The 24,870-nt window shown below is 52.3% G+C and overlaps 1 protein-coding gene across 1 annotated transcript in view; it reads right to left on the bottom strand.

Moving 5' to 3' along the window:
• The window catches only part of PLPP2 (phospholipid phosphatase 2), a 53,227-nt gene extending 29,225 nt beyond the window's left edge, over positions 1-24,002 (bottom strand). Inside the window, exons 1-2 of the mRNA XM_086946754.1 lie at positions 23,513-24,002; positions 23,051-23,465 (exon numbers count right to left, since the gene is read on the bottom strand). Of these exons, the coding sequence (XP_086802880.1) occupies positions 23,051-23,108 (58 nt within the window). The 5' untranslated portion in view covers positions 23,109-23,465; positions 23,513-24,002. The remainder of the gene's footprint in view (positions 1-23,050; positions 23,466-23,512) is intronic.
• Between the last annotated feature and the right edge of the window lie 868 nt (positions 24,003-24,870).

Genomic DNA, 24,870 nt, shown 5'->3' with positions numbered 1-24,870 from the left:
CAAACATCTTACAAAGAGGACAACATTCCTGCAGAAGCACTGAAGGCAGACATAAAAGCATCAGTAGACATGCTCTACCCCATGTTTGGAAGGACATGCGAAGAAGAAAAGGGTCCATCAGACTGAAAAGAGGGAGATCTCATCAAGATCACCAAGAAAGGTGACCTGAGTTTCTACGAAACTACAGAGGGATAACTCTTCTAACAACCTGAACAGAATGAAGGAACACGTCGACGCTCAGCTGTGAGACCAGCAAGCTTGCTTCGGCAAAGATAGATCTGCACAGACCAGTTTGCAACACTGAGCATCATCACTGAGCAGTCGATGGAATGGAGCTCTCCCCTCGGTGTCAACATCATCGACTATGAGAAGGTTTTCGACAGCATGGACCGAGACCCTTCGGACGCCCCTCCACCTCTACGGTGTGTCAGATAAACTCATACCATGCACTGGAAGAGGCTGAGGCCTCCACCTACTTGGACAGAGTCATAGACAAGCAGGGTGGCACGGACGCCAATGTCAAGGCGGGAATCAGTAAAGTAGGGGCGTCCGTCAATCAGTCAGAGAAGATCTGGACCCAACACGGCAAACCAGGATCAGGCTTTTCAACACGAACGGAAAACCGGTCCTTCTGTATGGAGCAGAAACCTGGAAGACAACAGCGACCGCCACCTGCAAAGTCCAGACCTGCAGCAGCACCTGCCTGAGGAAAACCCTCCAAATCCGCTGGCAAACACCATCAGCAACAACGACCTATGACAGCAGACTTTCCAACTCCATGCTCATGAAGAAATCAAGAACAGACGCTGGGGTAGGATAGGTCACACCCTCTGCGAGCCTGCATCAAATACCCGACATGGAACCCCAAAGGGAAAACGAAAAGAGGAATGCCAAGAAACACCAGGCGCCGAGGACTCGAGGCGGACTGGAAGGAAATGGGTTACACCTGGAGCCAGACTGAAAGAAAAGCCCAGGACAGAGATGGCTGGAAAGTCCTGGTTCATTCCCCAGGAAGGGTAGTAGGCACAAGTAAGGAGGTTTGTATTTGTTGCAGCCACGCAAGGGCTGGAACATGTGGAAGCGGACTTCCTGTTAAGATGCAACTGAGCAGTGTCGCTAACATCAAGCCCACCTTTCACATTCCATATAACACAAAGAAATCAGTCCTTAAAACCTGCTTTGATGACTCATACAGGAAGTCCAGCCTCTTTAAACCAGAAGTCACACCTTTCAAAACAGCTATTTCCTGGAAGGAACGTCTTTTTAAAGATCGCTTTACCCTCCCACCACCATTAATAGGCAGCTTGGTTAAAGTCCCCTTGCTTGTGGTGTGTTTTGCCAGATGTTTGTCACATAACTTTGGAGAAAAAGCATATTGTTAGTTTGTAAAAGAGCCAGTTTTGCTTCTAGTGCTTCTACAGACAACATTGGACTTTATTTTTTGTTTAAAAAACAAAAAGAAAGAAAAAAATTTTTTTTTTAGCATGGCCGTCATTGCGGTGCTCTCCAAACCAGGCAAGGACCCACTATCCTCCTCATCGATGGGGATGTTACGATCCTGGCCAGTGTCTAGGCTGCGCGGCTCAAGAAGTTAATACCCACCCTGATACACCCCACCCAGGGTGGTTTTGTTCTGGACTGCTCCTCCCGCAACCGCCTACGAAACCCAGATCATATCCTCTGGCGGGCGACACATGAGGCGCTGGCCTGCTCCCTCGACACTGAGAAGATGTTCAACTGCATAGAGTGGGGATATCTCTTTGCGGACCTCAGCCGGTTTGGTGGAGGACTTTATTTCCAGGGACCAGTAGTTGTAGGATGACCAATCGGTGCAGGAGAATTGTGGGGGGGGGGAGGGGGGGGGGGGTCCTATCCGATCCCTTCCAGATCAGCCACAGGATGCGTTAGGGTTGACCTCCCTCGCCACTTCTCTTCCGCTTGGCCCTCTACCCCTTAGCTGTGGCTGTCAGTTAGTTGCCGGAGATTGTGGGCATTTCAACCACGGGAGGTCCCTTCTCCATACTCAGTTATGTGGATGACATTCTGTTCACACTTACAGATCTACCTCAATCCCTTTCAGCTCTTTTTACCCTCATACATGATTTTGCACAGACAACGGGCTACAGGATCAACTAGGGGAAGAGCGAGGCTCTCCCCTCTCTTCCTCTACAACGGCGGCCATAGTCCACGGCTACCAATTCCACTGGACGCTGTCTTGCCTCAAGTATCTCAGGATTCTTGTCAGCCGGGAGTTGGAACGCTTGGCAATGGACAATGTTGAGTCGCTGGTAGAGCAGACTCGGACAGACTTTGCCAAATATACGCACCTCAACCTCTCACTGTGGGGTGCGTCCAGGTGGTTGAGATGGTTACCCTTCCCACGTTTACGAGCATTCTGGGTACATTGCCCTTACACGTCTGAACTCCCTCCTTCGATCCATGGATAGCCACATCAAGGGCTTCATCTTGGATTCTGCGCGACCACGGTCGGTGATCCCGAAACCGGTCGCCCATAGGAAATACAATGGGCTGGGTCTTCCCTCAGTGCATGGGCGGGTGCAAACATTTTCCCAGGGGACAAAAATGTCGGTCTGCTATGTAACCGAGGGCGGCATTGATGCCAGTAGGGTGGTGGTTGGCTGTGAGTTGGGTGTAGGAGAAACGAAGCATATATGTCAGTGGCCGAACTGCACAATGTGCAACCAGAAAACCTGGGGTTAATCTCAGCTTCCCCACTTATTCAAATTGTTTCATCCAAATCCATTTTAATGACCTAGAAATACAAGAATGCAGGTTGTGTACTTTCGATAAATTTCTCCTGTGTTTGATTTAATAAACTATAAAGTTCATAAATAATAGGAACCCGGGCCACCTAAAGAATGCACATAACGGACATGACTCTTAATTCTCTATTGGTTTTGTTGTTAGGGGGTGGGGTATGAATGTTTCTACATTCATTTTTTAAAACTATCTCTTAAAAAAAAAAATACTACTCAATTTACTGATATGATCTGATGTACTCAGGAAAAAATGGTTGTGCATGTTAATGAAATCCATCATTTTGAATTTTGAAGAGACTATCAAATGTTTACACTTTTGCTGCAAGAGCCCTTTAAAATTTGTGTTCTTAAGCTAAGCGGTGCTGGACACCCTAGTTATTCACTTTCTTTAACTTCAATTAACCACTGAATAAATGCTTGCCTGTTTATTTAACTTCTTTTTATTGTTGTTGCAAATTCAAGTAAACAGTATTACTGGGCGGTGAACTCCGCTCCATTTGTGGATTTTGCCGCACTCCACGGAAAATGCGGAATCACCCGAAAAAGTTTTTCCTTGCTCGTTAAGTTGGCAACTGAGGAAAATCCAATGCCAGACCAGCTGCCAGTGAGATTTCTCAATGCATACGGTTGTGGATAGTTGCAACCGCTCGCGGTAAGAAGCCATCCTTTCACGTTCAGGAAGCTGTCGCTCGAGTTGAAAATCTACGCGAGTGGCAGAAAGAAGCTGTACCCTCTCGCACTGCGCATGGTGCCGTTTCTGCTGATTTTCCAGCAAGGGACAAACACCCGGCGCTAATAATCAATGTGAACGGCGCGACCTAACACGCTCCGCTGCTTGCAGAACTCTGTGAAGTGTGGCGGATTTCTCCAAATTCTGCCCAGGCCTAGTAAACAGCAGCGCATTGCTACTGATCACCGGGGGCTGCAAATAAAGGTCAGGAGGGCCACATGCGGTCCCCGGGCCGTACTTGGAGGATCACTGCCTCAGTGGAACAGTATGCTTTGGCGCTCTACTGTGGCATACAAGAGGCTTGATGCGCTCCAGTGTGCTGGCCTCCGCCACCACTCACACTGTTGGCGTTGCGTCCTGCCAAGCTGCGACGTTCCACACATACTGTACAACTGTCCAGATCTTCGGTGGCTCTGAGCAGAGGTGCAGACGACACTGGGCCTAACGCTGCCACGTACCTTTATGCTCCTGCTCCACCATGTTCTTACATGGCCTCACAAATACCCCCCCGATGTCTCGGCGTGAGCGCCGGTTCTTTGCCACGGCCTTGACGCCGGTTTAGCGGTGTATCGTCCGGCACTCGCGCTGCTCACATGTACCCATACATGCACCCACACAGGCAGAATGGCTGATGGAAATGTTGATAATTCGGTCCTATAAATGTAAGTGTCCAGTATTCTTAAAGCGCGAACAATTACCCGAAGGTGTCAAGGCGCTGGGAGCCGACGGGAAGATTAAGCGAGCTATTGCCCAGAGTCACATGGTGCTGGGCAGACCCCTGCCGCCGGCGCTGGGGATCGAACCTTGAGCCCCCGGGTTCCGGAGTCAGTCGCCCTAGCCGCTGCATGCAGAATGGCGGGTGGAAATCTTTAAAATAGCGCCCTATGAGTGGCTCGTGTATTCGCTCAACGATAAACTGGGCGGCCACCTGCAGGTGTGGGCGGCGCGCCTCGCTGATGATGCGTGATTGGGTAGGGGACCGTCGCCCGAGAGCACCCTGGGACTTGGGCAGTGTCCAGGGCGGGCGAACCAGAGGGGTGCTGGGGACCTTGTCCACCCCTCCACCACAAGTTCCTGGCCATTTCCTTCCTTCTGTCCTTAACCCTTATGTTGGCTCCCTGGACTAAGACCTTCCAAGACTGCCCTAGTGCACTGCTCGGCTGAGCCTGGGTTTGAACTGTTTGTGTTGAAAATCTAAAAAAAAGGCTGCAAAGAAAAAAGAAGAGAAAAATACAATAAAATTAAATAAAATAAAATAAAGGAGTTTCAGGCTTTGGTAGCACTGCCCGAAAAGAGTCCTGTTCTTGTGTGCTCTTTATACAAGGCTCAACAATGGCTGCGCCCACCTCAGGGACCAGGGTGCCAGCCCACCAGGGGTTTCTGTCCTGTGCCCCAATGCCAGGTTCACACTATGCAGAGCCCAGAAAATAAAAGAATTAAAGGGGCGCACCTGCTGGAAGCAAATATACTCCCTAGAAGAGCCAGTGGAGAAGCTGCCTGCCCGACAGCCAACTGCCCTGCAGCCTGCCTTAGACCCTTCCAACTGCCCGTCCCTCTCAGCCCCACCTGCATTCCATGCGCCCCCGCCCTGCCTGTTGTTGTCCGGCCCCACAGCGGCAAACAAGCCTGCTTTGTGTGGCGGCCGCACCAGCCTGCTGGACAATGGGCCACGCCGCCTGCGCCAGGGGCGAGGCCTCCGGGACCCCCCCCCCCCCTCCCACACACACCCAGGCCAGGCCTCACCCTCCTGCCCGGAGGACACCCCCTCTGGAGCCCACAGCGGGCCCCCTCACAGGCAGGGCACTGCAAACACGTCACCCGCTGCGTTATGCACTTCAGTTGTTGTGTTACGGGGCATGTGGGCTTTAAAACTCGAGAAATAAGAATTTGAGGTTGCACAGCAAAAACCACCACCAACTGCACAATTTGACGATTGCATCAAACAGACACGTTTCAGGAACAACTCCACACTTGGCAGAAGTTAACACAAGTTAACGCCGAGTTGTTGGTTATGACTCTGCTCGGATGTTTTAAGAGAGAGACGACCGCTTTGCACACATAGGGGCAGATTTATGAGGCCCTTGCGCCACGTTTACGCCGCTGTTGCGTCACGCAAAGCGGCGTAAACGTGGCGCATCCCTACGAACGATTTACAACGTGACGCATCTAGGCAGATGCGTCACGTTGTAAAGCCCTGCGCCGCTTGTGGGCGATCCGGCGCAGGTGCGCCTCGCAAAAGTGGCTGAGTGAAATCTATAAGATTGCACTCAGTCACTTTTAAGCCAATGCTGCGTCAAAAGCCTGCGCTTGCTTGAAGCAAGCGTAGGTCTTGACGCAGCATTGTTAAAATGGGGCACCCCCGAGCCTTGCTGGAGCTGCGTCGCGCTTGTGACGCAACTCCAGCAATGCGACACATTTCCGGCACAGATGCGTCACGCATCGCTGCCGTTTTTGCACCATGGTGCGCCGCATTATAAATGCGGCGCACCATGGCTGGCGGAGCTGTGGCGCATGTTAACTGGCGCATCCCTGGGGATGCGCCAGTTAACATAAATCTGCCCCATAGTGTTGTAATGACAAGGTAGGTTCTGTGCAGTGGGAATATTTAAATGCAATAAACGTGGTGGAAAAAATGACTCCCTTTTCACGAAAACCTTTTGTCTCACTTTTGAATGTTCATATAGGGCCAGGACACACTCCCTGGTGATCTGTGCGCTATGCACCTCCCTCCTTCCTGTCTTTCCTCCTCTTCCTGCACCTTTTGACCCATCCTCTGTTACCCCACTTGTTTGCCTTCTCTCCCCTTCCCACGCCTCCTCCCTTAGTTCCCTCTGTTTTGTGCCAGTCCATCTTCTCTTTCTCGGGCGCCTGCACTTCTCCACTTCACCCCTCTCCTTCCAGGCCTCTCCCTCCCACTCGGCCCACGCTCTCTCTCTCTAGTCCACCCCGCCCCCTTCTCTCATTCTCAGCTCTGTTTGCCCTCAGGGCTGGGCCGGCCTGGGCTCTGCGTCCTCTCTCCTGGGTGGAACCTGCAGCCCTGAGCCCTGGCGGCCTGCAGCGGGCAGCCAGTGCGTCATGGGCCCAGGTGCCAGGAAGCAAAGGGGCCCCTAGCTACTGCAGCAAAAAGAAGGGTGCTGTGGTCTTCTCAGGCCTCTGGGCCCCGGTGCCACTGCACCTGCTGCACCCACGGATGCCTGGAACAAGTGTATGCCCTGGCTGCTCTGTCGCTCCAGGCAGGAGCCTATGGGACACTTTTTGCGGCTGCTGGAACCAGTGCGTGTGGGGGTCTACGCCCTTCTCTCTCCAGGGCGGTAACTGGCGTATTCCGTCCTCTATGGATACGCCAGAGTATGTAGTAGGCCAGGGCATCATTTCAACTACGCCGGACTAATTCCAGGAATGTCATATTACTCTTTAACGGAATTCCTGATAATTACGCGAGCAGGAGTAATCGCATTACTAAGCGTAATTTGGGGGGGAAAATCCTACAGCGAGAGCACATTTAGCGAGCACGAGCAGCTGCAAGCTCTATTTGCGTACTACTGCTTTTAGCGCTGTTTCTTACAGCAACATGCATCCTTGGGTCCAGTTGGGGCAGGAGTGGGCATTGTGTCCTAAGAAAATAGCACTAAATGCCAGCAATACGTTGGGGAAAATCCTACCCGAGAGGACATTTAGCGAGCGCCAGCTGAATAGACTGCGGAGAAGTGAACTCCGTCTGTAAGACCAGGCTGGGGCCCACCGGCAGCAGGACGAAAGGGTTCTTCATGGCAAGCATGAAGAGCGCTTACATCTCTTCCACCGCCTGGCAGGAGTAAGAGGGGAGGCTGGCAGGAGTAAGAGGGGAGGCTGGCAGAATTTACAAAGGCCCGCAGCCAACTCCTGGAAGAAGCAGGCGTGTGAAGGGAACAGGTAGCCCCTAGAAGAGGTGTGGGGTCGCGGGAATGGAGGGTAGGGAACCAGGCAGAGAAGACGTGCCCGGTGTCCGCTGTCTCCCAAATCACAGGATTTTCTAGCGGACAGTCCCATTGTAAAATGCAGCAGGGTTGGTAAAGTCTGTCACAAGATGGACTTTGTATACCATTTGTGCGGCGTCACAGCACTCAAATTATACACTGCACTTAAAGGAGGACTGCCACAGAGACAACTTCATTGCAATGGTTTCAATTAACTGTGCTAATTTAATAAAATACAAATACCAAAACAAAAATACAAAAAAAAAAAAAAGGACTGCATGTCCGCTTGGAAGAGGGTCTGGTCGCGGTGTGACCGATATGTGGACGTGGGATGTGACGTTCGAGGTACAAACAGGGCATCTATTAGTGTTGCAGAAAACTGGTCGCCGCTGGTAATTTACTCCAGCTTTTATGGAGGTACGTGGAAGGCAATACCCAATGTCCTTTGCAATGACAACTCTATACCAGTGGTGTAACAAAAGGCCCTGCGGTGTAGGGTCCTCCAAACTCCGGGGGACCCCGACGGGACTGGAAGGTCCCTGGCCTGAGAGCTCCCAACTGGATCAGGAAGGTCAGGGGGCCCCTGCATGCATTTTGCAAGGGCCCCCCTCAAGTTTCATTCCGCCACTTCTCTACGCGAGTCCGATAGCGGTGTGCAGGGATGCACATGGCGGCACCTTCACCGCATGCTCGCTTGGGCCGCGCAGGTTTCAGGTGTGCGAGGCTCATAAACCCCAGCTTCCGCTGGCGGAAATCCAAACAATTCCCACATGGGCCCGCCCCGGAATAACCACAGCCCTTCCCAGCACACTTCCTGGCCGGCCTCTAATCACAACTAATATGCAGGCCTTCTCTATTTTTTGTTTCTGTTCTTCCGCTTTCTTCTTTTTGGGACCGGTGTGGCCACAAAAATCTACCTGCCGCCGTCGCGCCAGCCGCAGAGGCTAAAAATGGCAGCGGTGAGGCCCGGCCTCCCAGACAGGAGGCGTGAGGGCGGGAGGGAGGGAGGGTGCACTTCCGGAAGCGGAGGTTCACATCCCGGTCACCCCTCTGGCTTGGGCCCTCAGCTGGGAGGATCTGAAAGGGAGGGGGGGTTCTTGGAAAAAAATGGTTCTCCCTGCGCACGAGAAAAAAAACTGTTTTGACTGAGAGAACTGGAGAAGAGAGAGAGAGAGAAGGAAGCTAGAGAGAGGGCGGGCGAGGGCTTCCTGAAAATGTTAAAATGTGCAGATTCTTGAGGCCTAATGTCAAGCAGGACGAAGGTCTCGCTTCGAAACTTTTGAACAGACCTGGCATTAGGAAAGGATTCACAACCGAGACGTTTCCATTCGAGACGTGCCAAGGCTGTCAGGCTTCACCACCCAGTCAAAACTACTAGAAAGTTTTTTTATTTCACCAAATAAATTAAAAACATATAAAAACACAATGCTGAGGGCACGGAATTGTTGCGTTACTCCGCCTACAACTCTGAGTAGTAAAGGCTCTGGAGCGGACACTCGTAGCTCACATAATTTATACAACACCCTAGAAGGGCCTGGTTGACAGTCCTCCAGGAGAAAACACCAACCGGAAACCACGGCTCGACCTCGCCGGATCAAGGCGGGATCCCCCGGTGGGAACCCTTTGCATACAAAACCACCAGGGCTTGAGTCGGGGTACCACGAGGGTGGATGGCGTTCCCCAACTTATTTTACCGGGAGCTCGATAACTGGAGCAAATGGAGCCACACATTCACTCTTTGGCCTCTCTGGGACGAGATCCGAGCTCATTCAGAACGCTACTCAGGCGCTTGCTTCTCTGATGCAATCGCATCTAAGGGGTGAGTGAGGGGAGGCAATGAGTCTGATGGTGCAAGCCACCTTTCGTGACGTCACTTCCTGTTGTGACGTCAGCACCCCCCCACTTCTTTATTTAGGACTTGTGCCCTGAAACCACCTCAGACCAAGAAGATGTCAGGAGATTCATTGCACGAAGGTCTGGACGCAACTGGTCCCGACAGCTTAAGGCCCAAATGCCCTGAGAGTAAGGGTGGGCGTAATTTGCGGATTACGAGATTCTGTGTAATTGTGCGAAGGGGCAGAGAGATCATCACAATGTGTAGTGCATAACCCTTGGTGCCCATACATACCTGCACACTGCAATGGAGTGGATACCCCTCAGCGCCCATGCAATAAGAATGTAAGAGCGCTGAGTGGTATGCACTGTAGTGGATACCCCTCAACGCCCATATAACAAGTAATTAACGGCGCGGAATGGTATGCACTGGAGTGGATACCCCTTGGTGCCCTTATATCTTTTTGTAAGGGCACCAAGAGGTATGCACTGTGCATCGTCATGCCGACTCTGGCCCTTTGTGGAATTTCACGCAGTCTTGCAGAATTTGAATGGGATTCCGCGTAAAACTCTGCCAATTCTGCTCACCCCTAGAATTTATTATAATTCTGCATTATAATCGTGGAATTACTAAATTCCTCCAATTCCACAGGATGAATTACAAATTCTCTCTACCCCTACCTGAGAGTCAGCTAAACAACCTCAGCAGGCCTTGTAGCTGGAGACAACAGCAATCGCTGACCAGCTAATGAACAGATGAAGGCCAAGTGCATAGAAGACATGACCGAAACAGGCTACTCCGATCGCCCGTTCTTCGAAGAACATGCTTTCAAGCGGCCATCCATTCGAGGCCTGTGCTTTAGGAAACAGGTCTGAACAGAGGGTGCTTCAATTCAGCAATGTTTAAACACCCAAATTTGGGTTTTAAGAGAGTTACTGTGAATTCCAACTGCACAATAAATGCAAGGACCCTGGAAATATACGAGTCTGCGGAAGTGATGTTTTTCACATAATTAAGGATTTTCAGTATTTGCCTCATAAGCCATCACATGCTGTATAATTTGTAGATTTTACCCGAAAAATGTTGTTTCTAGCTCAAACGGATCAAGTGTTACTAAAAACAAATCAACATGTGCTGCTGAGCAGTGAAAGGCCCTTCAAGAAGATTAGTTATCTTCAGTAGTTTATTGTTGGTTTTGGGTGAGAAAAAGTGGTACTAATGAGGTGAAACCTTTGCTATAATAGTATTAACATGGGTAAAAATGACAAAATAATGAAGTAATACGGTCACAAAATGGGTCGCATTACACCGCATGTTTTTGCCTTATATTGACGCATAATTTAGTCAACTCTGCCACATAATTTGGTCTTCTTCTGCTGCATTATTCGAGTGGCCCTGTATTTAGTAAACTGTAAAACACATGTAGACATGCGGGAAATGTTCTGACGGCGACCTCTAATTTCAGGGTAACGCGGATTACAAATATTTTGTCCAACTTGCAGCCAAAAGGATTTTGGAGACGCTCTGTCACAGGAGAAGCTGCATGTGCGGCAGGCCGCGCTCAGACCTGGCAAGTACCAACCCGTCTCTTGAACCGCGAGACGAGTCACGTCTGAGAATTTGGAATTTGTACGGGACTGACGAGGGAGGTGGTTACAGGCTTTCACTTGCCGCCTTTCCTCGGAAGCCACCATCTCTGCGGCGTACTCAATCGCACTCCAAAGCCGCCCTGGAATCGAGCCTTTGCTAGGAGGAGGGTTTGGCTTCGGGTTTTCTGTGGCACCGAGCCTTGAGTTTCTTGCTCAGAGTTGCACCTCCAGGTAGCAGAGGGCTCTCTGGATGTAAACGCAGCTAATTTACTATTCTAACTCCAGTCCTAGAATATCTGAGGAAAGGCCAACATTCTCCCAAATTGTACAGGCGGTTAATTTACTATTCCAACTCCAGTCCTGGAGTAAAATTCCCCAACACCTTGCTGTGTGCAGGCAGGCGACGCCTGCTTGGAATATTCTGATTGGGTGTTACGTGGAGCTCCAGAAATGCTATTCACTTGTAACTGATTTACTCAAACCCTGAAGCCAAGAGACGGCTGCTGTCACGGGATCATTTCGCATCTCAAGCAGGCTCCTGGGCGTCTTAAGCAGCATCGAGACCAGGACTCTGTGGGAGTGCCCTGGGAAGAGAAGTCAAACAGGGCAACGGAGCTTAAGGCCAACACCAGCTCCACACAGCTCTCACTTCCGGGGAAAACCGGAAGTTGGGAGAGTGAGCTAACAGGGAGTCAGGCTGTGATCTGGGATGAAAAGCCAGGGGATGGGTTGGCTGTGGCGCAGAAGGCTTCCAGCAGCACCACAGGGAAGATTGCTCAGAGGAGAGGGCTCCGCCCACTGGCACCACATGGAATAACAGTTGTGTATGTACATGGGAAGGGGTGGATAAAGCCTTTGAGTCAACCACACAAGAGTGAATGGGTGACAGAGGGGATCCCAGGATGCTCTGGGACTAGAAACTGACCTACCAGCCCCAGTGGCATGAGAGGGGAATGGATACAGACTTACTGAACCCAAAGTAGGGTCCTGGGCCGACCACCCTGGGCGCTGGACTGTATAAAGGTGGGTCCTGGTGCGCGTGACCTCAACCCAGGTGCAGGTACTTCACTGTCAGACCAGGCCCCAGCCACAGCCCTGAAGGTGAGGCCTTACTACAAACCCACTGCTTTTGAAGAGCCCCGCAGCACACATGCGTCTGCAGTGCCACACACAGACACACACGTGGAACGGAACACCACCTCACAGCCACCTGCTGGAGTAAAGGTATCAGAAGGGGGTAGCTACCACTGGTGTAGCAGGTGCAGCTGCACCGGGGCCCAGAGCCCTCAGGGGCCTTTGAACCCTGACAATGATGTGTTTTACTGCCCCCAACAGCAGTTGAAGTGGCCCTTTTCCTTGCTTGCACCAGGGCCCATGGCTTCCTTGCTATGCTATTGGGTATCAGACGGCACGAGCACTAGTGTCTGTGCACCATCAGGTCACTGAAGACGTGTAAGGTCCCCATGTTTCACATCATAAGGTACAAAACACAAATACAAATTGCACTTGCTGATCAAAACTTCCAAAAGGAGACAAGCCAAGCAGTCCTGCAGGGTGCAGTGGCTGCCGCAGAAGCACTCACCACCTTCAATGTTGCTCCCCCTGAGGAGGTCCTAAGCTGGGGCGTGGTTGGTGTCCAACCACAGCTGAAGAAGGGCGTGGGCGGAGTCAGCGATGACGCTCACATGGAGAGGGGATGGAAAGCAAAGAAAGACTTGTAAACAACCACCCACTAGTCCAATATGTACTCATGGCTGAATCAACACCGCCCGTCAGGGCCCAAAACTGAAGTCACACGTGGAACCACAAGACAAGCGCAAGGATCTCCTTTATACGAGCCAGGGAGGAACATCTTCCTCAACCAAGCCATGAATGAACGTCTCCCTCAACCAAGTCATGAATGAACGTCTCCCTCAATCAGGGAGGAACGTCACCCTCAACCAAGCCATGAATGAACGTCTCCCTCAACCAAGCCATAAATGAATGTCTCCCTCAACCAAGTCATGAATGAACGTCTCCCTCAACCAAGTCATGAATGAACGTCTCCCTCAACCAAGTCATGAATGAACGTCTCCCTCAATCAGGGAGGAACGTCTCCCTCAACCAAGCCATGAATGAACGTCTCCCTCAATCAGGGAGGAATGTCCCCCTCAACCAAGCCATGAATGAACGTCTTCCTCAACCAGGGAGGAACGTCTCCCTCAACCAAGTCATGAATGAACGTCTCCCTCAATCAGGGAGTAACGTCTCCCTCAACCAAGCCATGAATGAACGTCTCCCTCAACCAAGTCATGAATGAACGTCTCCCTCAACCAAGTCATGAATGAACGTCTCCCTCAATCAGGGAGGAATGTCACCCTCAACCAAGCCATGAATGAACGTCTCCCTCAACCAGGGAGGAATGTCTCCCTCAATCAGGGAGGAACGTCTCCTTCAACCAAGCCATGAATGAACGTCTCCCTCAATCAGGGAGGAACGTCTCCCTCAACCAGGGAGGAACGTCTCCCTCAACCAAGCCATGAATGAACGTCTCCCTCAACCAGGGAGGAACGTCTCCCTCAATCAGGGAGGAACGTCTCCCTCAATCAGGGAGGAACGTCTCCCTCAACCAAGCCATGAATGAACGTCTCCCTCAACCAGGGAGGAACGTCTCCCTCAACCAAGCCATGAATGAACGTCCCCCTCAACCAAGCTATGAATGAACGTCTCCCTCAATCAGGGAGGAACGTCTCAGTTAATGATGAGAAGCTCCCTCAGCTAAGCCAGGGAGGATAATGTCTCTCGTTGACAAGCGTGTCCCTCTGTCAGGGTGGAGCGTCTCCCTCAGGCAGGGTTCCAAGGGTATCCACAAACACCCGGCAGAGGCCACCCAGAACATCACCTCGTTGGATCTAAAAGTGAACACTTAAGCTTTGGAAACTATTGGAAGTACTAATCAGAATGTTACACGACATCATAAGAACTTACGTCACAAGACGTATGATATGAGTGACAACACAGAAAGTAACTAATTTAAATAATTAACAAATAAAAAAAGAGTGTCAAAAGTAATAAAATAGCACCAACACTTAGTTAAAAACCGATGGCTGGCCTCCAGCGGCACTCAATTGATGTCCTGCACAGACATCCAGATTAAAGGTGGAACACACAGTGTCCCCAAGAAGTGCAGAGGCGCTGTAATGTGGAGAGGCGCTGTAATGTGCAGAGGCGCTGTAATGTGCAGAGGCGCTGTAATGTGCCAGAAGCGCAGCTCCCAGGGGCTGCCGGAGGGCTTGTTGTAGCCGCTGGGGCTCCCAGGGATTGCCGGAGGGCTCGTTGTAGCCTCTGGGGCTCCCAGGGGCTGACGGAGGGCTTGTTGTAGCCTCTGGGGCTCTAGGGGGCTGCAGCGCTCACAGCTGAACTCTGATCAGAAACACCTATAGAAGGTCAGTCCGAGCCCCTTCTCACCAACTGTGCATTTCACCTGATTCCAATGAAAGCTCAACCAAACCTGCACATGCGTGAGTCTCACTCGCAATGAGTGACACTAGATACCTCTGCCAAAACCTGCTGACTTCCCAAAACCCCCCAGCTCTTCAGGGCCACGGAAGCCCCCACAGAAGGAGCGCTGCTGAAGTAACCACTTCTACTGGATCTGCTGCAGGTAAGTGGCCACTAGCGTACCACTGAGCGACGCCCCGTTGCACCATGGGAGTGTTCCTTATCTGTCCATTAGCAGGCGCGTATCTCCAGCACATGGCACTGCAGAAGCTACCATAAACTGAAGTTATCTAGGAAGAGAGGCGAGCCAATCACAGCAACGACCGGAGGAAAGATTGAAGCAATCAACCCAGCAAAGTCAAAGGCCGAGGGGGAGGGGAGTGCCGGTGACAAGACATGCAGGGCTGAAGAGTGCAGAGGGAAAGAGGGCGAGATGGGTCGATGGAAGGAAGTGAAACAGGGACAAAGAGAGCAAAGTCCTAGAGGGAAGGGACCTTACTCAATGGATGAAACAGAACAAAGGCAGAAGAGAGCAAAGTCCTAGAGGGAAGGGAAGGGACTCACTGGATGAAACAGGTACAGAGCCTAAGAGAGAAAAACCCTAGAGGGAAGAGAAACCATGAAACAGAACAGAGGTAGAGAGTCAGATACAGCATAAAGGGAACGAGAGTGAGGCGAGCCAAAGAGATTACAGAGGAACAAGAGAGCAGAGTCCATAAGGTGGAGGTTCTCAATAAATGAAAGAGTACAGCGGAGCAAGAGAGCCAGAGAGAGCAGAGTCCAAAAGAGAAGGGAAGGGACTCAGTAAATGACAGTACAGAGGAACAAGAGAGCCAAAGAGAGCAGAGTCAAAGAGAGAATAGAAGTTAAACAAATAATGAAAAAGTAGAGTGTTAAGAGAGCCAGAGAGAGCAGAATCCTAGAGGGCTGGTATTGCACACAGAAGGACAAGAGTGCAGCAGAGAAGCCAAGGCGAAAAGAGTGAAGTGAGCAAATGACAGAGTACAGATGAACAAGAGAGCAAGAGGCAGAAGAAAGATGTGAATGAAGGAACAAATGAGGACTAGAGTGGTGACCCCGCTGCAGAGACCCGAGCCCTTGCGCGTTGGCGACATAGCACCTGTAGGTGGCAGCAGAATCTGGGCATTGGGGTTCCTTGGTCTACACTATGGTCAGGAGTTGTTTGGAAGGCTGTCCACACCTGCCCTGAGTTTGCGGAGCTCTGCTATGCGAAACTCCGCAAAGTGAGAAAAACCTCTGCCGCGCTACGTGCAGCTCCGCAAGCAGGGGAGTGCGTTTGATAAATGCTGTTCACTGCCATTTTCAGTGCCAGGTGCTTGTCTGCACTGTGCAGTCACCGCAAACGGCACCATGCACCGCTCAAGTGGGAGCTGCTTCCTTTCTGCCCCTCAGATAGATTTTAACTTGAGCAGCAGCTTTCTCAAAGCTAGCGGACAGTTTCTCTACGCGAGCAGTCGCGAGCATACGTAACAACACAAAATAAGAAATCTGACCGCCTGCATTGAGGAATTTCACCAGGAGGTTGATTTTCCATGCTCACGCTTGCCAACTTGATGCTGACGATCACGAATTAGAAAAAATCCCTCCGGGAGGTGGATTTTCCTTGCTCACGCTCTCCAACTTGACATTGAACAACGCGAGCGAGAGAAAAACCTCCATTCTGCAAAACTGACTTTTGTGGAACTCTGCGAGCTCCGTGTAACACGGAGTGTGGAAATCTCCGCAAACTCTGAGAGCTGAGCGGAGTTCAATGCCCAGACTTAGTGCGAGTGTGTGTGTCACACCACGCACCAGACTTTCAAATCCACAACTTGGCAATACTAGAGTCTTGCATCTCTTCAACCCAAGATGGCCCCTGCAAGAGAGGAGGGAAGGGAACCCACGGTGAGCGTGATGTATGAGGGGGGCCTACAGCACAGATGAAGCCAGACTGAGTGGGCTGGCCTGGACTGGGGATTTACATCTGCCAAGAATTGACACTTCCTTCTGGCTTTTTCTGATCTCCCAGAGACCTTAGTCTTGGCTTGTAGATAACATTGTGTGGGAAACTTTGTACTGAAGACATGCGTCATCAGCACATGCAAGGGGAGAGGGCATGGGAGAAACTTCAGTTAGGAAGGAATGGAGAGAGGAGTCGAGAGGCTGAGAAACTGACATCTTAACTCAGGAAGAGAGTTACCCCTCCAACCTTGAGGACAATGGTATCACCCACAAATACGAATCTATTGTCCATGAGAGATCCAACCTTGGGCAAGAAGACCAAAGCCCGACACGCAGAAGGGGGAAAGCACAACTTCCACCCTGATGATGCCGAGGGGAGGATCATTAAGACAGTCTTAGAAGAAACTGAATGTTTCGGATCCAGAGACCTCCACAGCATGAGAAGAACTTAAGGTGTCACTTCAGACACATCGACACGGAGCATGGTAGGAATGCGAGGACAGCGAAGGAGTGAAGAGCGGGCGGTGGACATACCGAGAATGAACAATACGGAGGCGTAAGCATTCTCAAGGATGCTCAGGTCTGAGGTTCAAGTAGTCGTGGGAGATTCCCCTGCGGACCGCATGACATCTGAGGAGGACGTGGTGGACCATCCGATGGACAGATGTTCCAGCCAAGGACCCAGTCTCGAGGAGGCAGATTGGACACCAGGAGCACACACATTCACCAGCAGCCGGTCATGGAGGAGGCGAGGGCTCAGCAGGTGGGCAGTCAAAGAGCAGGCTAGGCACGCCGAGAGGCACCTTGGAGAGGGTCAACGAGGTCTTCATGAAGAACAGATTGCTGATGCGGGGTCCCGCCACTTACAATGCCCAGTGTGTACCTCTGGAGGTCTTTAATGTTGGCATCTCTTCTTGGGCCCGTGGATGGTCCACGCTCTTTGCATTCGCTCTCCGCAGGGTTTGCCACGGTTCTGCAGGTTGGACTCACTCGTGCCGCAGTTAGGCAAAGAGGGCGCAGCGTTTTAAGGGCCAACCGTTGGGTGGTGACTGCAATGACTTCAAGCTGGTGGCAGCTCTTGGTCAGTGGGGGTACAGGGCCACCTCGCTCTCCTTGACACAACTACTCTCACATCATCTTGACACAACTACTCTCACATCATGCCTCCTGCAAGACCCACTGATGAGTGACCACCAAGAACAGACAGCTGATGGGGGACCCCCAAAACCAGACAGCTATGTTATGTTATGTTATGTAAAAGCTTTTGTAAAGCGCAACTAACACCTGACGGTTTCTTGGCGCTGTGAGCAGGGGGGAGTATATAGCAACAAGTCAGGGGGGACTCAGTTGTGAGCTTTGCGAAACAGATAGGTTTTGAGAAGAGACCTAAAATGGGTGTAAGAAACCGTAAGCCTAAATTCCGGGGGGAGTGCGTTCCAGAAGGAAGGGGCAAGGAAAGAAAGTCTGAGCCCTCCGTGTTTCTTACGTTTAAAGACAGGAGTCTTGAGTAGGGCTAAGTGGGAGGAGCGAAGATTGCGGGGGGCACGTAATGGTGAAGCAAAGAGGAAATGAATAACGGGCCAAGGCCAGCTAGGGCTTTAAAGATGGTGCAGCCTAGTTTAACGTAGCAACGTTCCGCTACAGGGAGCCAATTAAGGGTCTTCAGCAGGGGGCGCACATGCTGGTGCCTGGGCTGGTGGAAAATTAGCTGTGCCGCCTGATTTTGGACCAACTGTAGTCGGTTCAGTTGATAGACAGGAATACCAACATAGAGGGAATTGGCGTAGTCTATTCTAGAAATGACCAAAGCCAATAGAGTCAGGGTGAGGGCATCGGTGGTAAGGAAATGAGCAATTTTGCGGATTTTACGTAAGTGAAAAAAACTTGAAAAAACTACAGCATTAATCTGGGGCTTTATCGAGAGATCATTACTGATGATCACCCCAAGACTTTTAGCTGAAGTAGTAGGGATAGGGGGAGAACCCAAACTTGAGGGACAAAAATTAGATCTCCACGGGTTAGTTGCACCCCCGATAAGAACCAACTCGGTCTTATCGGGGTTACGTTTGAGGTGATTTGCCCCCAGCCAGTCACTGATGTGGCATAGGGTGGACTGAAAATTATGGATAGATTGGCCTGATGGGTCGATATCAAAAACCAGCTGAATGTCATCCGCATAATTAAATGCAGTGACCTTGCTGTTTCGTAAAGACCGAATAAGGGGGTGAGATACAAATTAAAAAGAAGAGGGGAGAGGGAAGAGCCCTGTGGGACACCACATGTCATCCCAACTTTCTCAGCAGAGAACTGGGAGAGACGGACAGCCTGGTGACGGTTGCTCAAAAAGGAGCAAACCCAATTAAGGGCAGGTCCCTGGATGCCGGCCTCTCTGACACGGCCGACCAAGATGTCATGGTCGACCGTGTCAAAGGCGGCCGACATATCCAGGAGCACCAAGACCTGGCTGATGTTGAGGTCTGCACCCCTCCGCAGCTCCTCCATCACTGAGAAAATGACAGACTCAGTTTAGTGGGCGGGTCTAAAGCCGGCCTGTTGGGGGTCGAGGAACTGCGATTGCTCGATAAAAGAGCTCAGAGAGTTGGTGACGTGGGACTCAAGGACTTTACTAAGATAGGGAAGTAGGGAAATGGGGCAAAAATGACTCATAACTGACGAATCAGCGTTGGACTTTTTAAGAATAGGCACCACCTCTGTGACTTTATAAGAGCTGGGAACTAGACCCATTTTAAGTGAATTGTTGAGAAGTGTCAGAGGGGGGAGGGGCAGGCGGCAAAAGCCTCACGCAGAACGTGGGGGGGGGGGGACAACAGTCAGTAGGGGAGCCAGAAGCAACCTTGTTCAACAGAGCCAGAAACTCATCCTCCGAGATCGGGGGTATCTAAGTGATCAGCTGAGAGTTAAGAGTAACCGGAGTAGCAGCAGGAACAATAGGGTCAGGGATGGATGGCCGAAGAACAAATACTGTTTTTATTTTTTGTGATTTTATCAATGAAAAACTGGTTGAGGGAGTCACAGAGCTCCTGAGAGGGGAGGGGTTTAATAGTAACCCTATCTGGGTGTGACAGTTCCTCAACAATAGAGAAGATGTCTTTGGCTTTAGAGGCAGAGTCTACAATCTTCTTGGAAAAATAAAAGGTTTTAGCTTGCAGAATGGCTAGCTTATACTCTTTTAGCTGAGTCGTAAATACCAGCTTTTAATCAGAAGCATAATCTCGTCGCCAGCAACGCTCAGCCTGCCTAAGTCTAAGCTTCATGCCTTTAAGTTCCTCAGAGAACCATCTTTGTGCATTGTGAGGGCGTTTTAGTCTGACCTGTTTAAGAGGAGCTACGGTATCACGCGCTGCTTCGAGCCAATGCTTGAGGTCTAAGGCTTGAGTGTCTAAGGAGTCACGGTCAGGAGGAGGAGAGGCTCTGAGCAAAGATACAAATTCACTAAGGTCAGCTCTATTCCAGTTCCTGGCTAGGAGATTACCCTCCAGTATCCGACTGGTGTGAGATGTAACAATAAAAGAAAAAGTGATAATAAAATGGTCCGACCAGGGACAGTGAAGAACAAGAGGGGTGGAAATATCTAAATTAACAGTCCATACCTGGTCCAGGATATGGCCTTTAACATGGGTTGCCGATTTGATATGTTGGGAGCAATTCAGGTCCCTTAAAAAGTCTGAAAAGGTCATCAGAGGACCAGTAATTAAAATCACCTAAGATTAATATTTTGGAATTATTGATGACCAGCTGAGAGAGCATGTCACCAAACATGGACGGAAAGTTGGGCATGTGCTGAGGGGGTCGGTAGACCAAGACGCAGATAAGAGGTGCCACTGGGGACTCCAGTTTAAGGATGAGACAATCAACCAGAGAAATACCGTCCACAGCCAATGAGGAAAATCTGATGGGGTGCTTGATGATAGCTGCCACCCCACCGCCCGGCTTACCCGAGGCTCTGTTAGCTTGGAGAATGTAGTAGCCAGGCGGGGTCGCAGCAAAGATGTCCGGGGAGGATTCCTCATTAAGCCATGTGATGGGAGACCACCAAGAACAGCCAGCTGATGGGGGACCACCAAGAACAGACAGCTGACGGGTGACCACCAAGAACTGACAGGTGAGGGGTGACCACCAAGAACTGACAGGTGAGGGGTGACCACCAAGAACTGACAGGTGAGGGGTGACCACCAAGACCAGACAGCTGATGGGTGACACCAAGAACAGAGAGGTGACCACCAAGAACTGACAGGTGACCACCAAGACCTGACAGCTGATGGGTGACCCGCAAGAACAGACAGCTGATGGGGCACACCAAGAACAGAGAGGTGACGGGTGACCACCAAGCACAGTCAGCTGGCGGGTGACCACCAAGCACAGACAGCTGGCGGGCGACCACCAAGCACAAACAGCTGGCGGGTGACCACCAAGCACAAACAGCTGGCGGGTGACCACCAAGCACAGACAGCTGGCGGGCGACCACCAAGCACAGACAGCTGACGGGTGACCACCAAGCACTGACAGCTGACGGGTGACCACCAAGCACTGATGGGTGACCACCAAGCACTGACAGGTGACCACTGACAGCTGACGGGTGACCACCAAGAGCTGACGGGTGACCACCAAGGACCGACCGCCTTCTTACACTGCTATAAATCTGGAGAGGAAGTGGGATGTCAACAAAGCACACCTCAGGGATACAACACCAGTGAGAAAGCTGGTGCAAGAGACACCCTTGACAGGGGTAACAGAGATAGGGGTGAGCAGATGGTGGGGACGCCTGAAGTAACTGAAAGATAAACAAACAGGCCTAGCAGGTCAAGAGGGTAACAGGAGGAAAATAGGAAAGGAGAGGTGGGTAGAAGAGCCCATCAGAGGCCAGACAATTAGATGTAAGTCAGAGACTAGAACCAGGGAGGAGAACAGAGGTAGACAGGAGGCTACAAGATCAGCAACATGCAGAAGACAAACGTCAGGCACAAGATCAGCGTCAGGCAGGAGACCAGAGGGTCAGTATTGGCAGGAGACCAGAGGGTCAGTATTGGCAGGAGAACAGAGGGTCAGCGTAAGGCAGGAGACCAGAGGGTCAGTATTGGCAAGAGAGCAGATGCAAGCAGGAGAAGAGAGCCAGGAAAGAGACCAGGAGACCAGAGCCGGACAGGTAGGAGACCAGAGCCGGACAGGTAGGAGACCAGAGCCGGACAGGCAGGAGACCAGAGCCAAGCAGGCAGGAGACCAGAGCCCAGGCAGGCAGGAGGCCAGAGCCCAGGCAGGCAGGAGACCAGAGCCCAGGCAGGCAGGAGACCAGAGCCCAGGCAGGCAGGAGACCAGAGCCCAGGCAGGCAGGAGACCAGAGCCCAGGCAGGCAGGAGACCAGAGCCCAGGCAGGCAGGAGACCAGAGCCCAGGCAGGCAGGAGACCAGAGCCCAGGCAGGCAGGAGGCCAGAGCCCAGGCAGGCAGGAGGCCAGAGCCCAGGCAGGCAGGAGGCCAGAGCCCAGGCCAGAGCCCAGCCAGGCAGGAGGCCAGAGCCCAGGCCAGAGCCCAGGCAGGCAGGAGGCCAGAGCCCAGGCAGGCAGGAGGCCAGAGCCAGACAGGCAGGAGACCAGAGCCCAGGCAGGCAGGAGGCCAGAGCCAGACAGGCAGGAGACCAGAGTCCAGGGCAGGCAAGAGGCCAGAGCCCAAGGCAGGCAAGAGGCCAGAGCCCAAGGCAGGCAAGAGGCCAGAGCCCAAGGCAGGCAAGAGGCCAGAGCCCAAGGCAGGCAAGAGGCCAGAGCCCAAGGCAGGCAAGAGGCCAGAGCCCAAGGCAGGCAAGAGGCCAGAGCCCAAGGCAGGCAAGAGGCCAGAGCCCAAGGCAGGCAAGAGGCCAGAGCCCAAGGCAGGCAGGAGGCCAGAGCCCAAGGCAGGCAGGAGAACAGAGCCCAAGGCAGGCAGGAGACCAGAGCCCTGGGCAGGCAGGAGACCAGAGCCCCAAGGCAGGCAGGAGACCAGAGCCCCAAGGCAGGCAGGAGACCAGAGCCCCAAGGCAGGCAGGAGACCAGAGCCCCAAGGCAGGCAGGAGACCAGAGCCCCAAGGCAGGCAGGAGACCAGAGCCCCAAGGCAGGCAGGAGACCAGTGCCCAGGGCAGGCAGGAGACCAGTGCCCAGGGCAGGCAGGAGACCAGTGCCCAGGGCAGGCAGGAGACCAGTGCCCAGGGCAGGCAGGAGACCAGAGCCCCAAGGCAGGCAGGAGACCAGAGCCCCAATGCAGGCAGGAGACCAGAGCCCAGGGCAGGCAGGAGACCAGAGCCCCAAGGCAGGCAGGAGACCAGAGCCCCAAGGCAGGCAGGAGACCAGAGCCCAAGCCAGGCAGGAGACCAGGATCAGAAAGAGAGTAAATTGACAAACACAACACAAAAGCAGACAAGAAAGACACCAGCATCAGTCAGTAGAGACAAGACAGCCACAAGAGTCCACGCCAGAGTCAGGCAGCAAAGACAGACGAGAGAGAGCACTGCAAGGATGAAGGTCCCAGAGTCGAGCAGGAGAGGCCAGAGACAGACGAGAGAGAGAGCACTGCAAGGATGAAGGTCCCAGAGTCGAGCAGGAGAGGCCAGAGACAGGCGATAGAGAGAGCACTGCAAGGATGAAGGTCCCAGAGTCAGGCAGGAGCCACCAGGGTCAGGCATGAGGGCTACCTGCGCACGGATGGAGAGTCCGAGGTCCGAAGAGCACTCACCAATCATCACGCAGAGGACGTCAAGCGCCACGAAGACCTTCCTCTTGTCCATCATCATGGCTGAGGGGGGTCTCCTTCAGAGGAAGTTTCTGTTCTGCGCGGTTTGGGGGTCCTGGCACCCGGGGCCGCGGAGAGTGCTCTGTGCTCCCGGGGTTATCTCTCGTCCACGGGGGGAGTCTCCACCTGGGGCCTCATATTGAAGCCTGGGGCTTTGTCACCGGCGGGTGGGGGCTCCTCGGGGGTCGCGTCCAGGAAGGGTTCAGTGACAGGGGGCGCCCCGGGGGCTCTCTCCGAGGAGTCCTCTCTGGATCGGTGCAGTCTCTCCACCCTCGGTCGGTGCAGTCTCTCCACCCTCGGTCGGTGCAGTCTCTCCTCCCTCGGTCGGTGCACTCTCTCCTCCCTCGGTCGGTGCACTCTCTCCTCCCTCGGTCGGTGCACTCTCTCCTCTCTCGGTCCGTGCACTCTCTCCCGGGTGCTGTCACCTGGAGCGCGCTCCTCTCCCCGAGGACTCCCCCTCTCTGCTCCCGGGCTCCTCTGCACCCCTCGGCCGCTCCCGGCGCCTCCTCCCCGCGGCCGCTGCTCCTCGCCTCCTGAACCGGTGGAACTTGTTCTTCCGGACGGAGTGAGGATAGGGCCGAGCCGAGCAGCACCGACCCCAGCCCCGGCCCCGCCCCAGCGCCACCCCGGGGGAGGACCAGAGAGGGAGGGAGGAGAGAGGAGCGGGAGAGAGACAGAGGGCAGAGAGACAGAGGGCATGGAAGAGGTGGGAGAGGAGAGGAGAGTGGGGAGGGAAGGACACGCGAGGGGAGGTGGGGGGACTGTGGAAAGGAGTGAGCGTGGGAGGAGGGAGGGAGGGTGGGTGCACGGCAGCTGGAAACAGGAGAAGAGGAAGGGCCGAGAGAAAGAGAAGGAAAGAAGCAGAGAATGAGGAACGAGAGACAGAGAGGGGGGGGGGGGTGGAGCAGGGATACGTGGCAAGCCGCAGAGGTGAATAAACAAATGAGAAGGCAGGAGGAGGGAAGGAAAGTCTGACAGGGGGAAAGGCCCCCCTCCTGCAGTATCTTATGTCACGTGCATTTAATGTGCATTAAAAAGGACCTGCCTCCTCCTTCAAAGACCCTCCAAATTTAATTCACGCCCTCTCTATTATCTGAAGGAAGTCCTCCCATTATAGGAAATTCTGTTCTACATTACTATAGAAGTGCCTTCCCAGTGCGTTCTGCCATTTTTTGCAGTATTATCCTTCTACCTGTTTTTGGCACTCTTTGTAACATGCACACGTCACTTTTCTCTTGTAACGTACTGTTTGCTACCTCTTACATTTTCTTTGCTTTCGATACTTGCACAAGTGCCACCATTGCCTACGTAACGTTTATTCTTGTGTTTTGAGTGTCTGCCATTTATTGCAGTATTATACCTCTACTTGTACTTTGTACGCTTTTGCAACATGCACACATGTCACTTTTCCTCTTGCATTGTATCGTTTGCTACCTCTTGTATTTGTTTGCTCTTGATACATGCACAATTGTCACTATTGCCTCATGTAATGTAACATTTGCTTCTGTAATTTGTTCACTTGTAATTTTCTCCTCATGTATCATTACTGTTCCTATTGTGAAGCGCTCGGACACTTTCGGGTAAAGTCCGCGCTATATAAAAACGCATAAAATAAATAAATATGTTACGTCACGTGCATTTATAGTGCATTAAAGGACGTGTCTCCCCTGTTATGTCACGTGCATTTATGGTGCATTAAAAGGACGTGTCTCCCCTTCTGCAATATGTTATGTCACATGCATTTTTATAGTGCGATAAAAAGG

The sequence above is a fragment of the Lissotriton vulgaris genome, chromosome 12 (genome assembly GCF_964263255.1).
Source record: "Lissotriton vulgaris chromosome 12, aLisVul1.2, whole genome shotgun sequence".
NCBI classification, from domain to species: domain Eukaryota; kingdom Metazoa; phylum Chordata; class Amphibia; order Caudata; family Salamandridae; genus Lissotriton; species Lissotriton vulgaris.
This window is presented reverse-complemented; position numbering and strand designations above follow the sequence as displayed.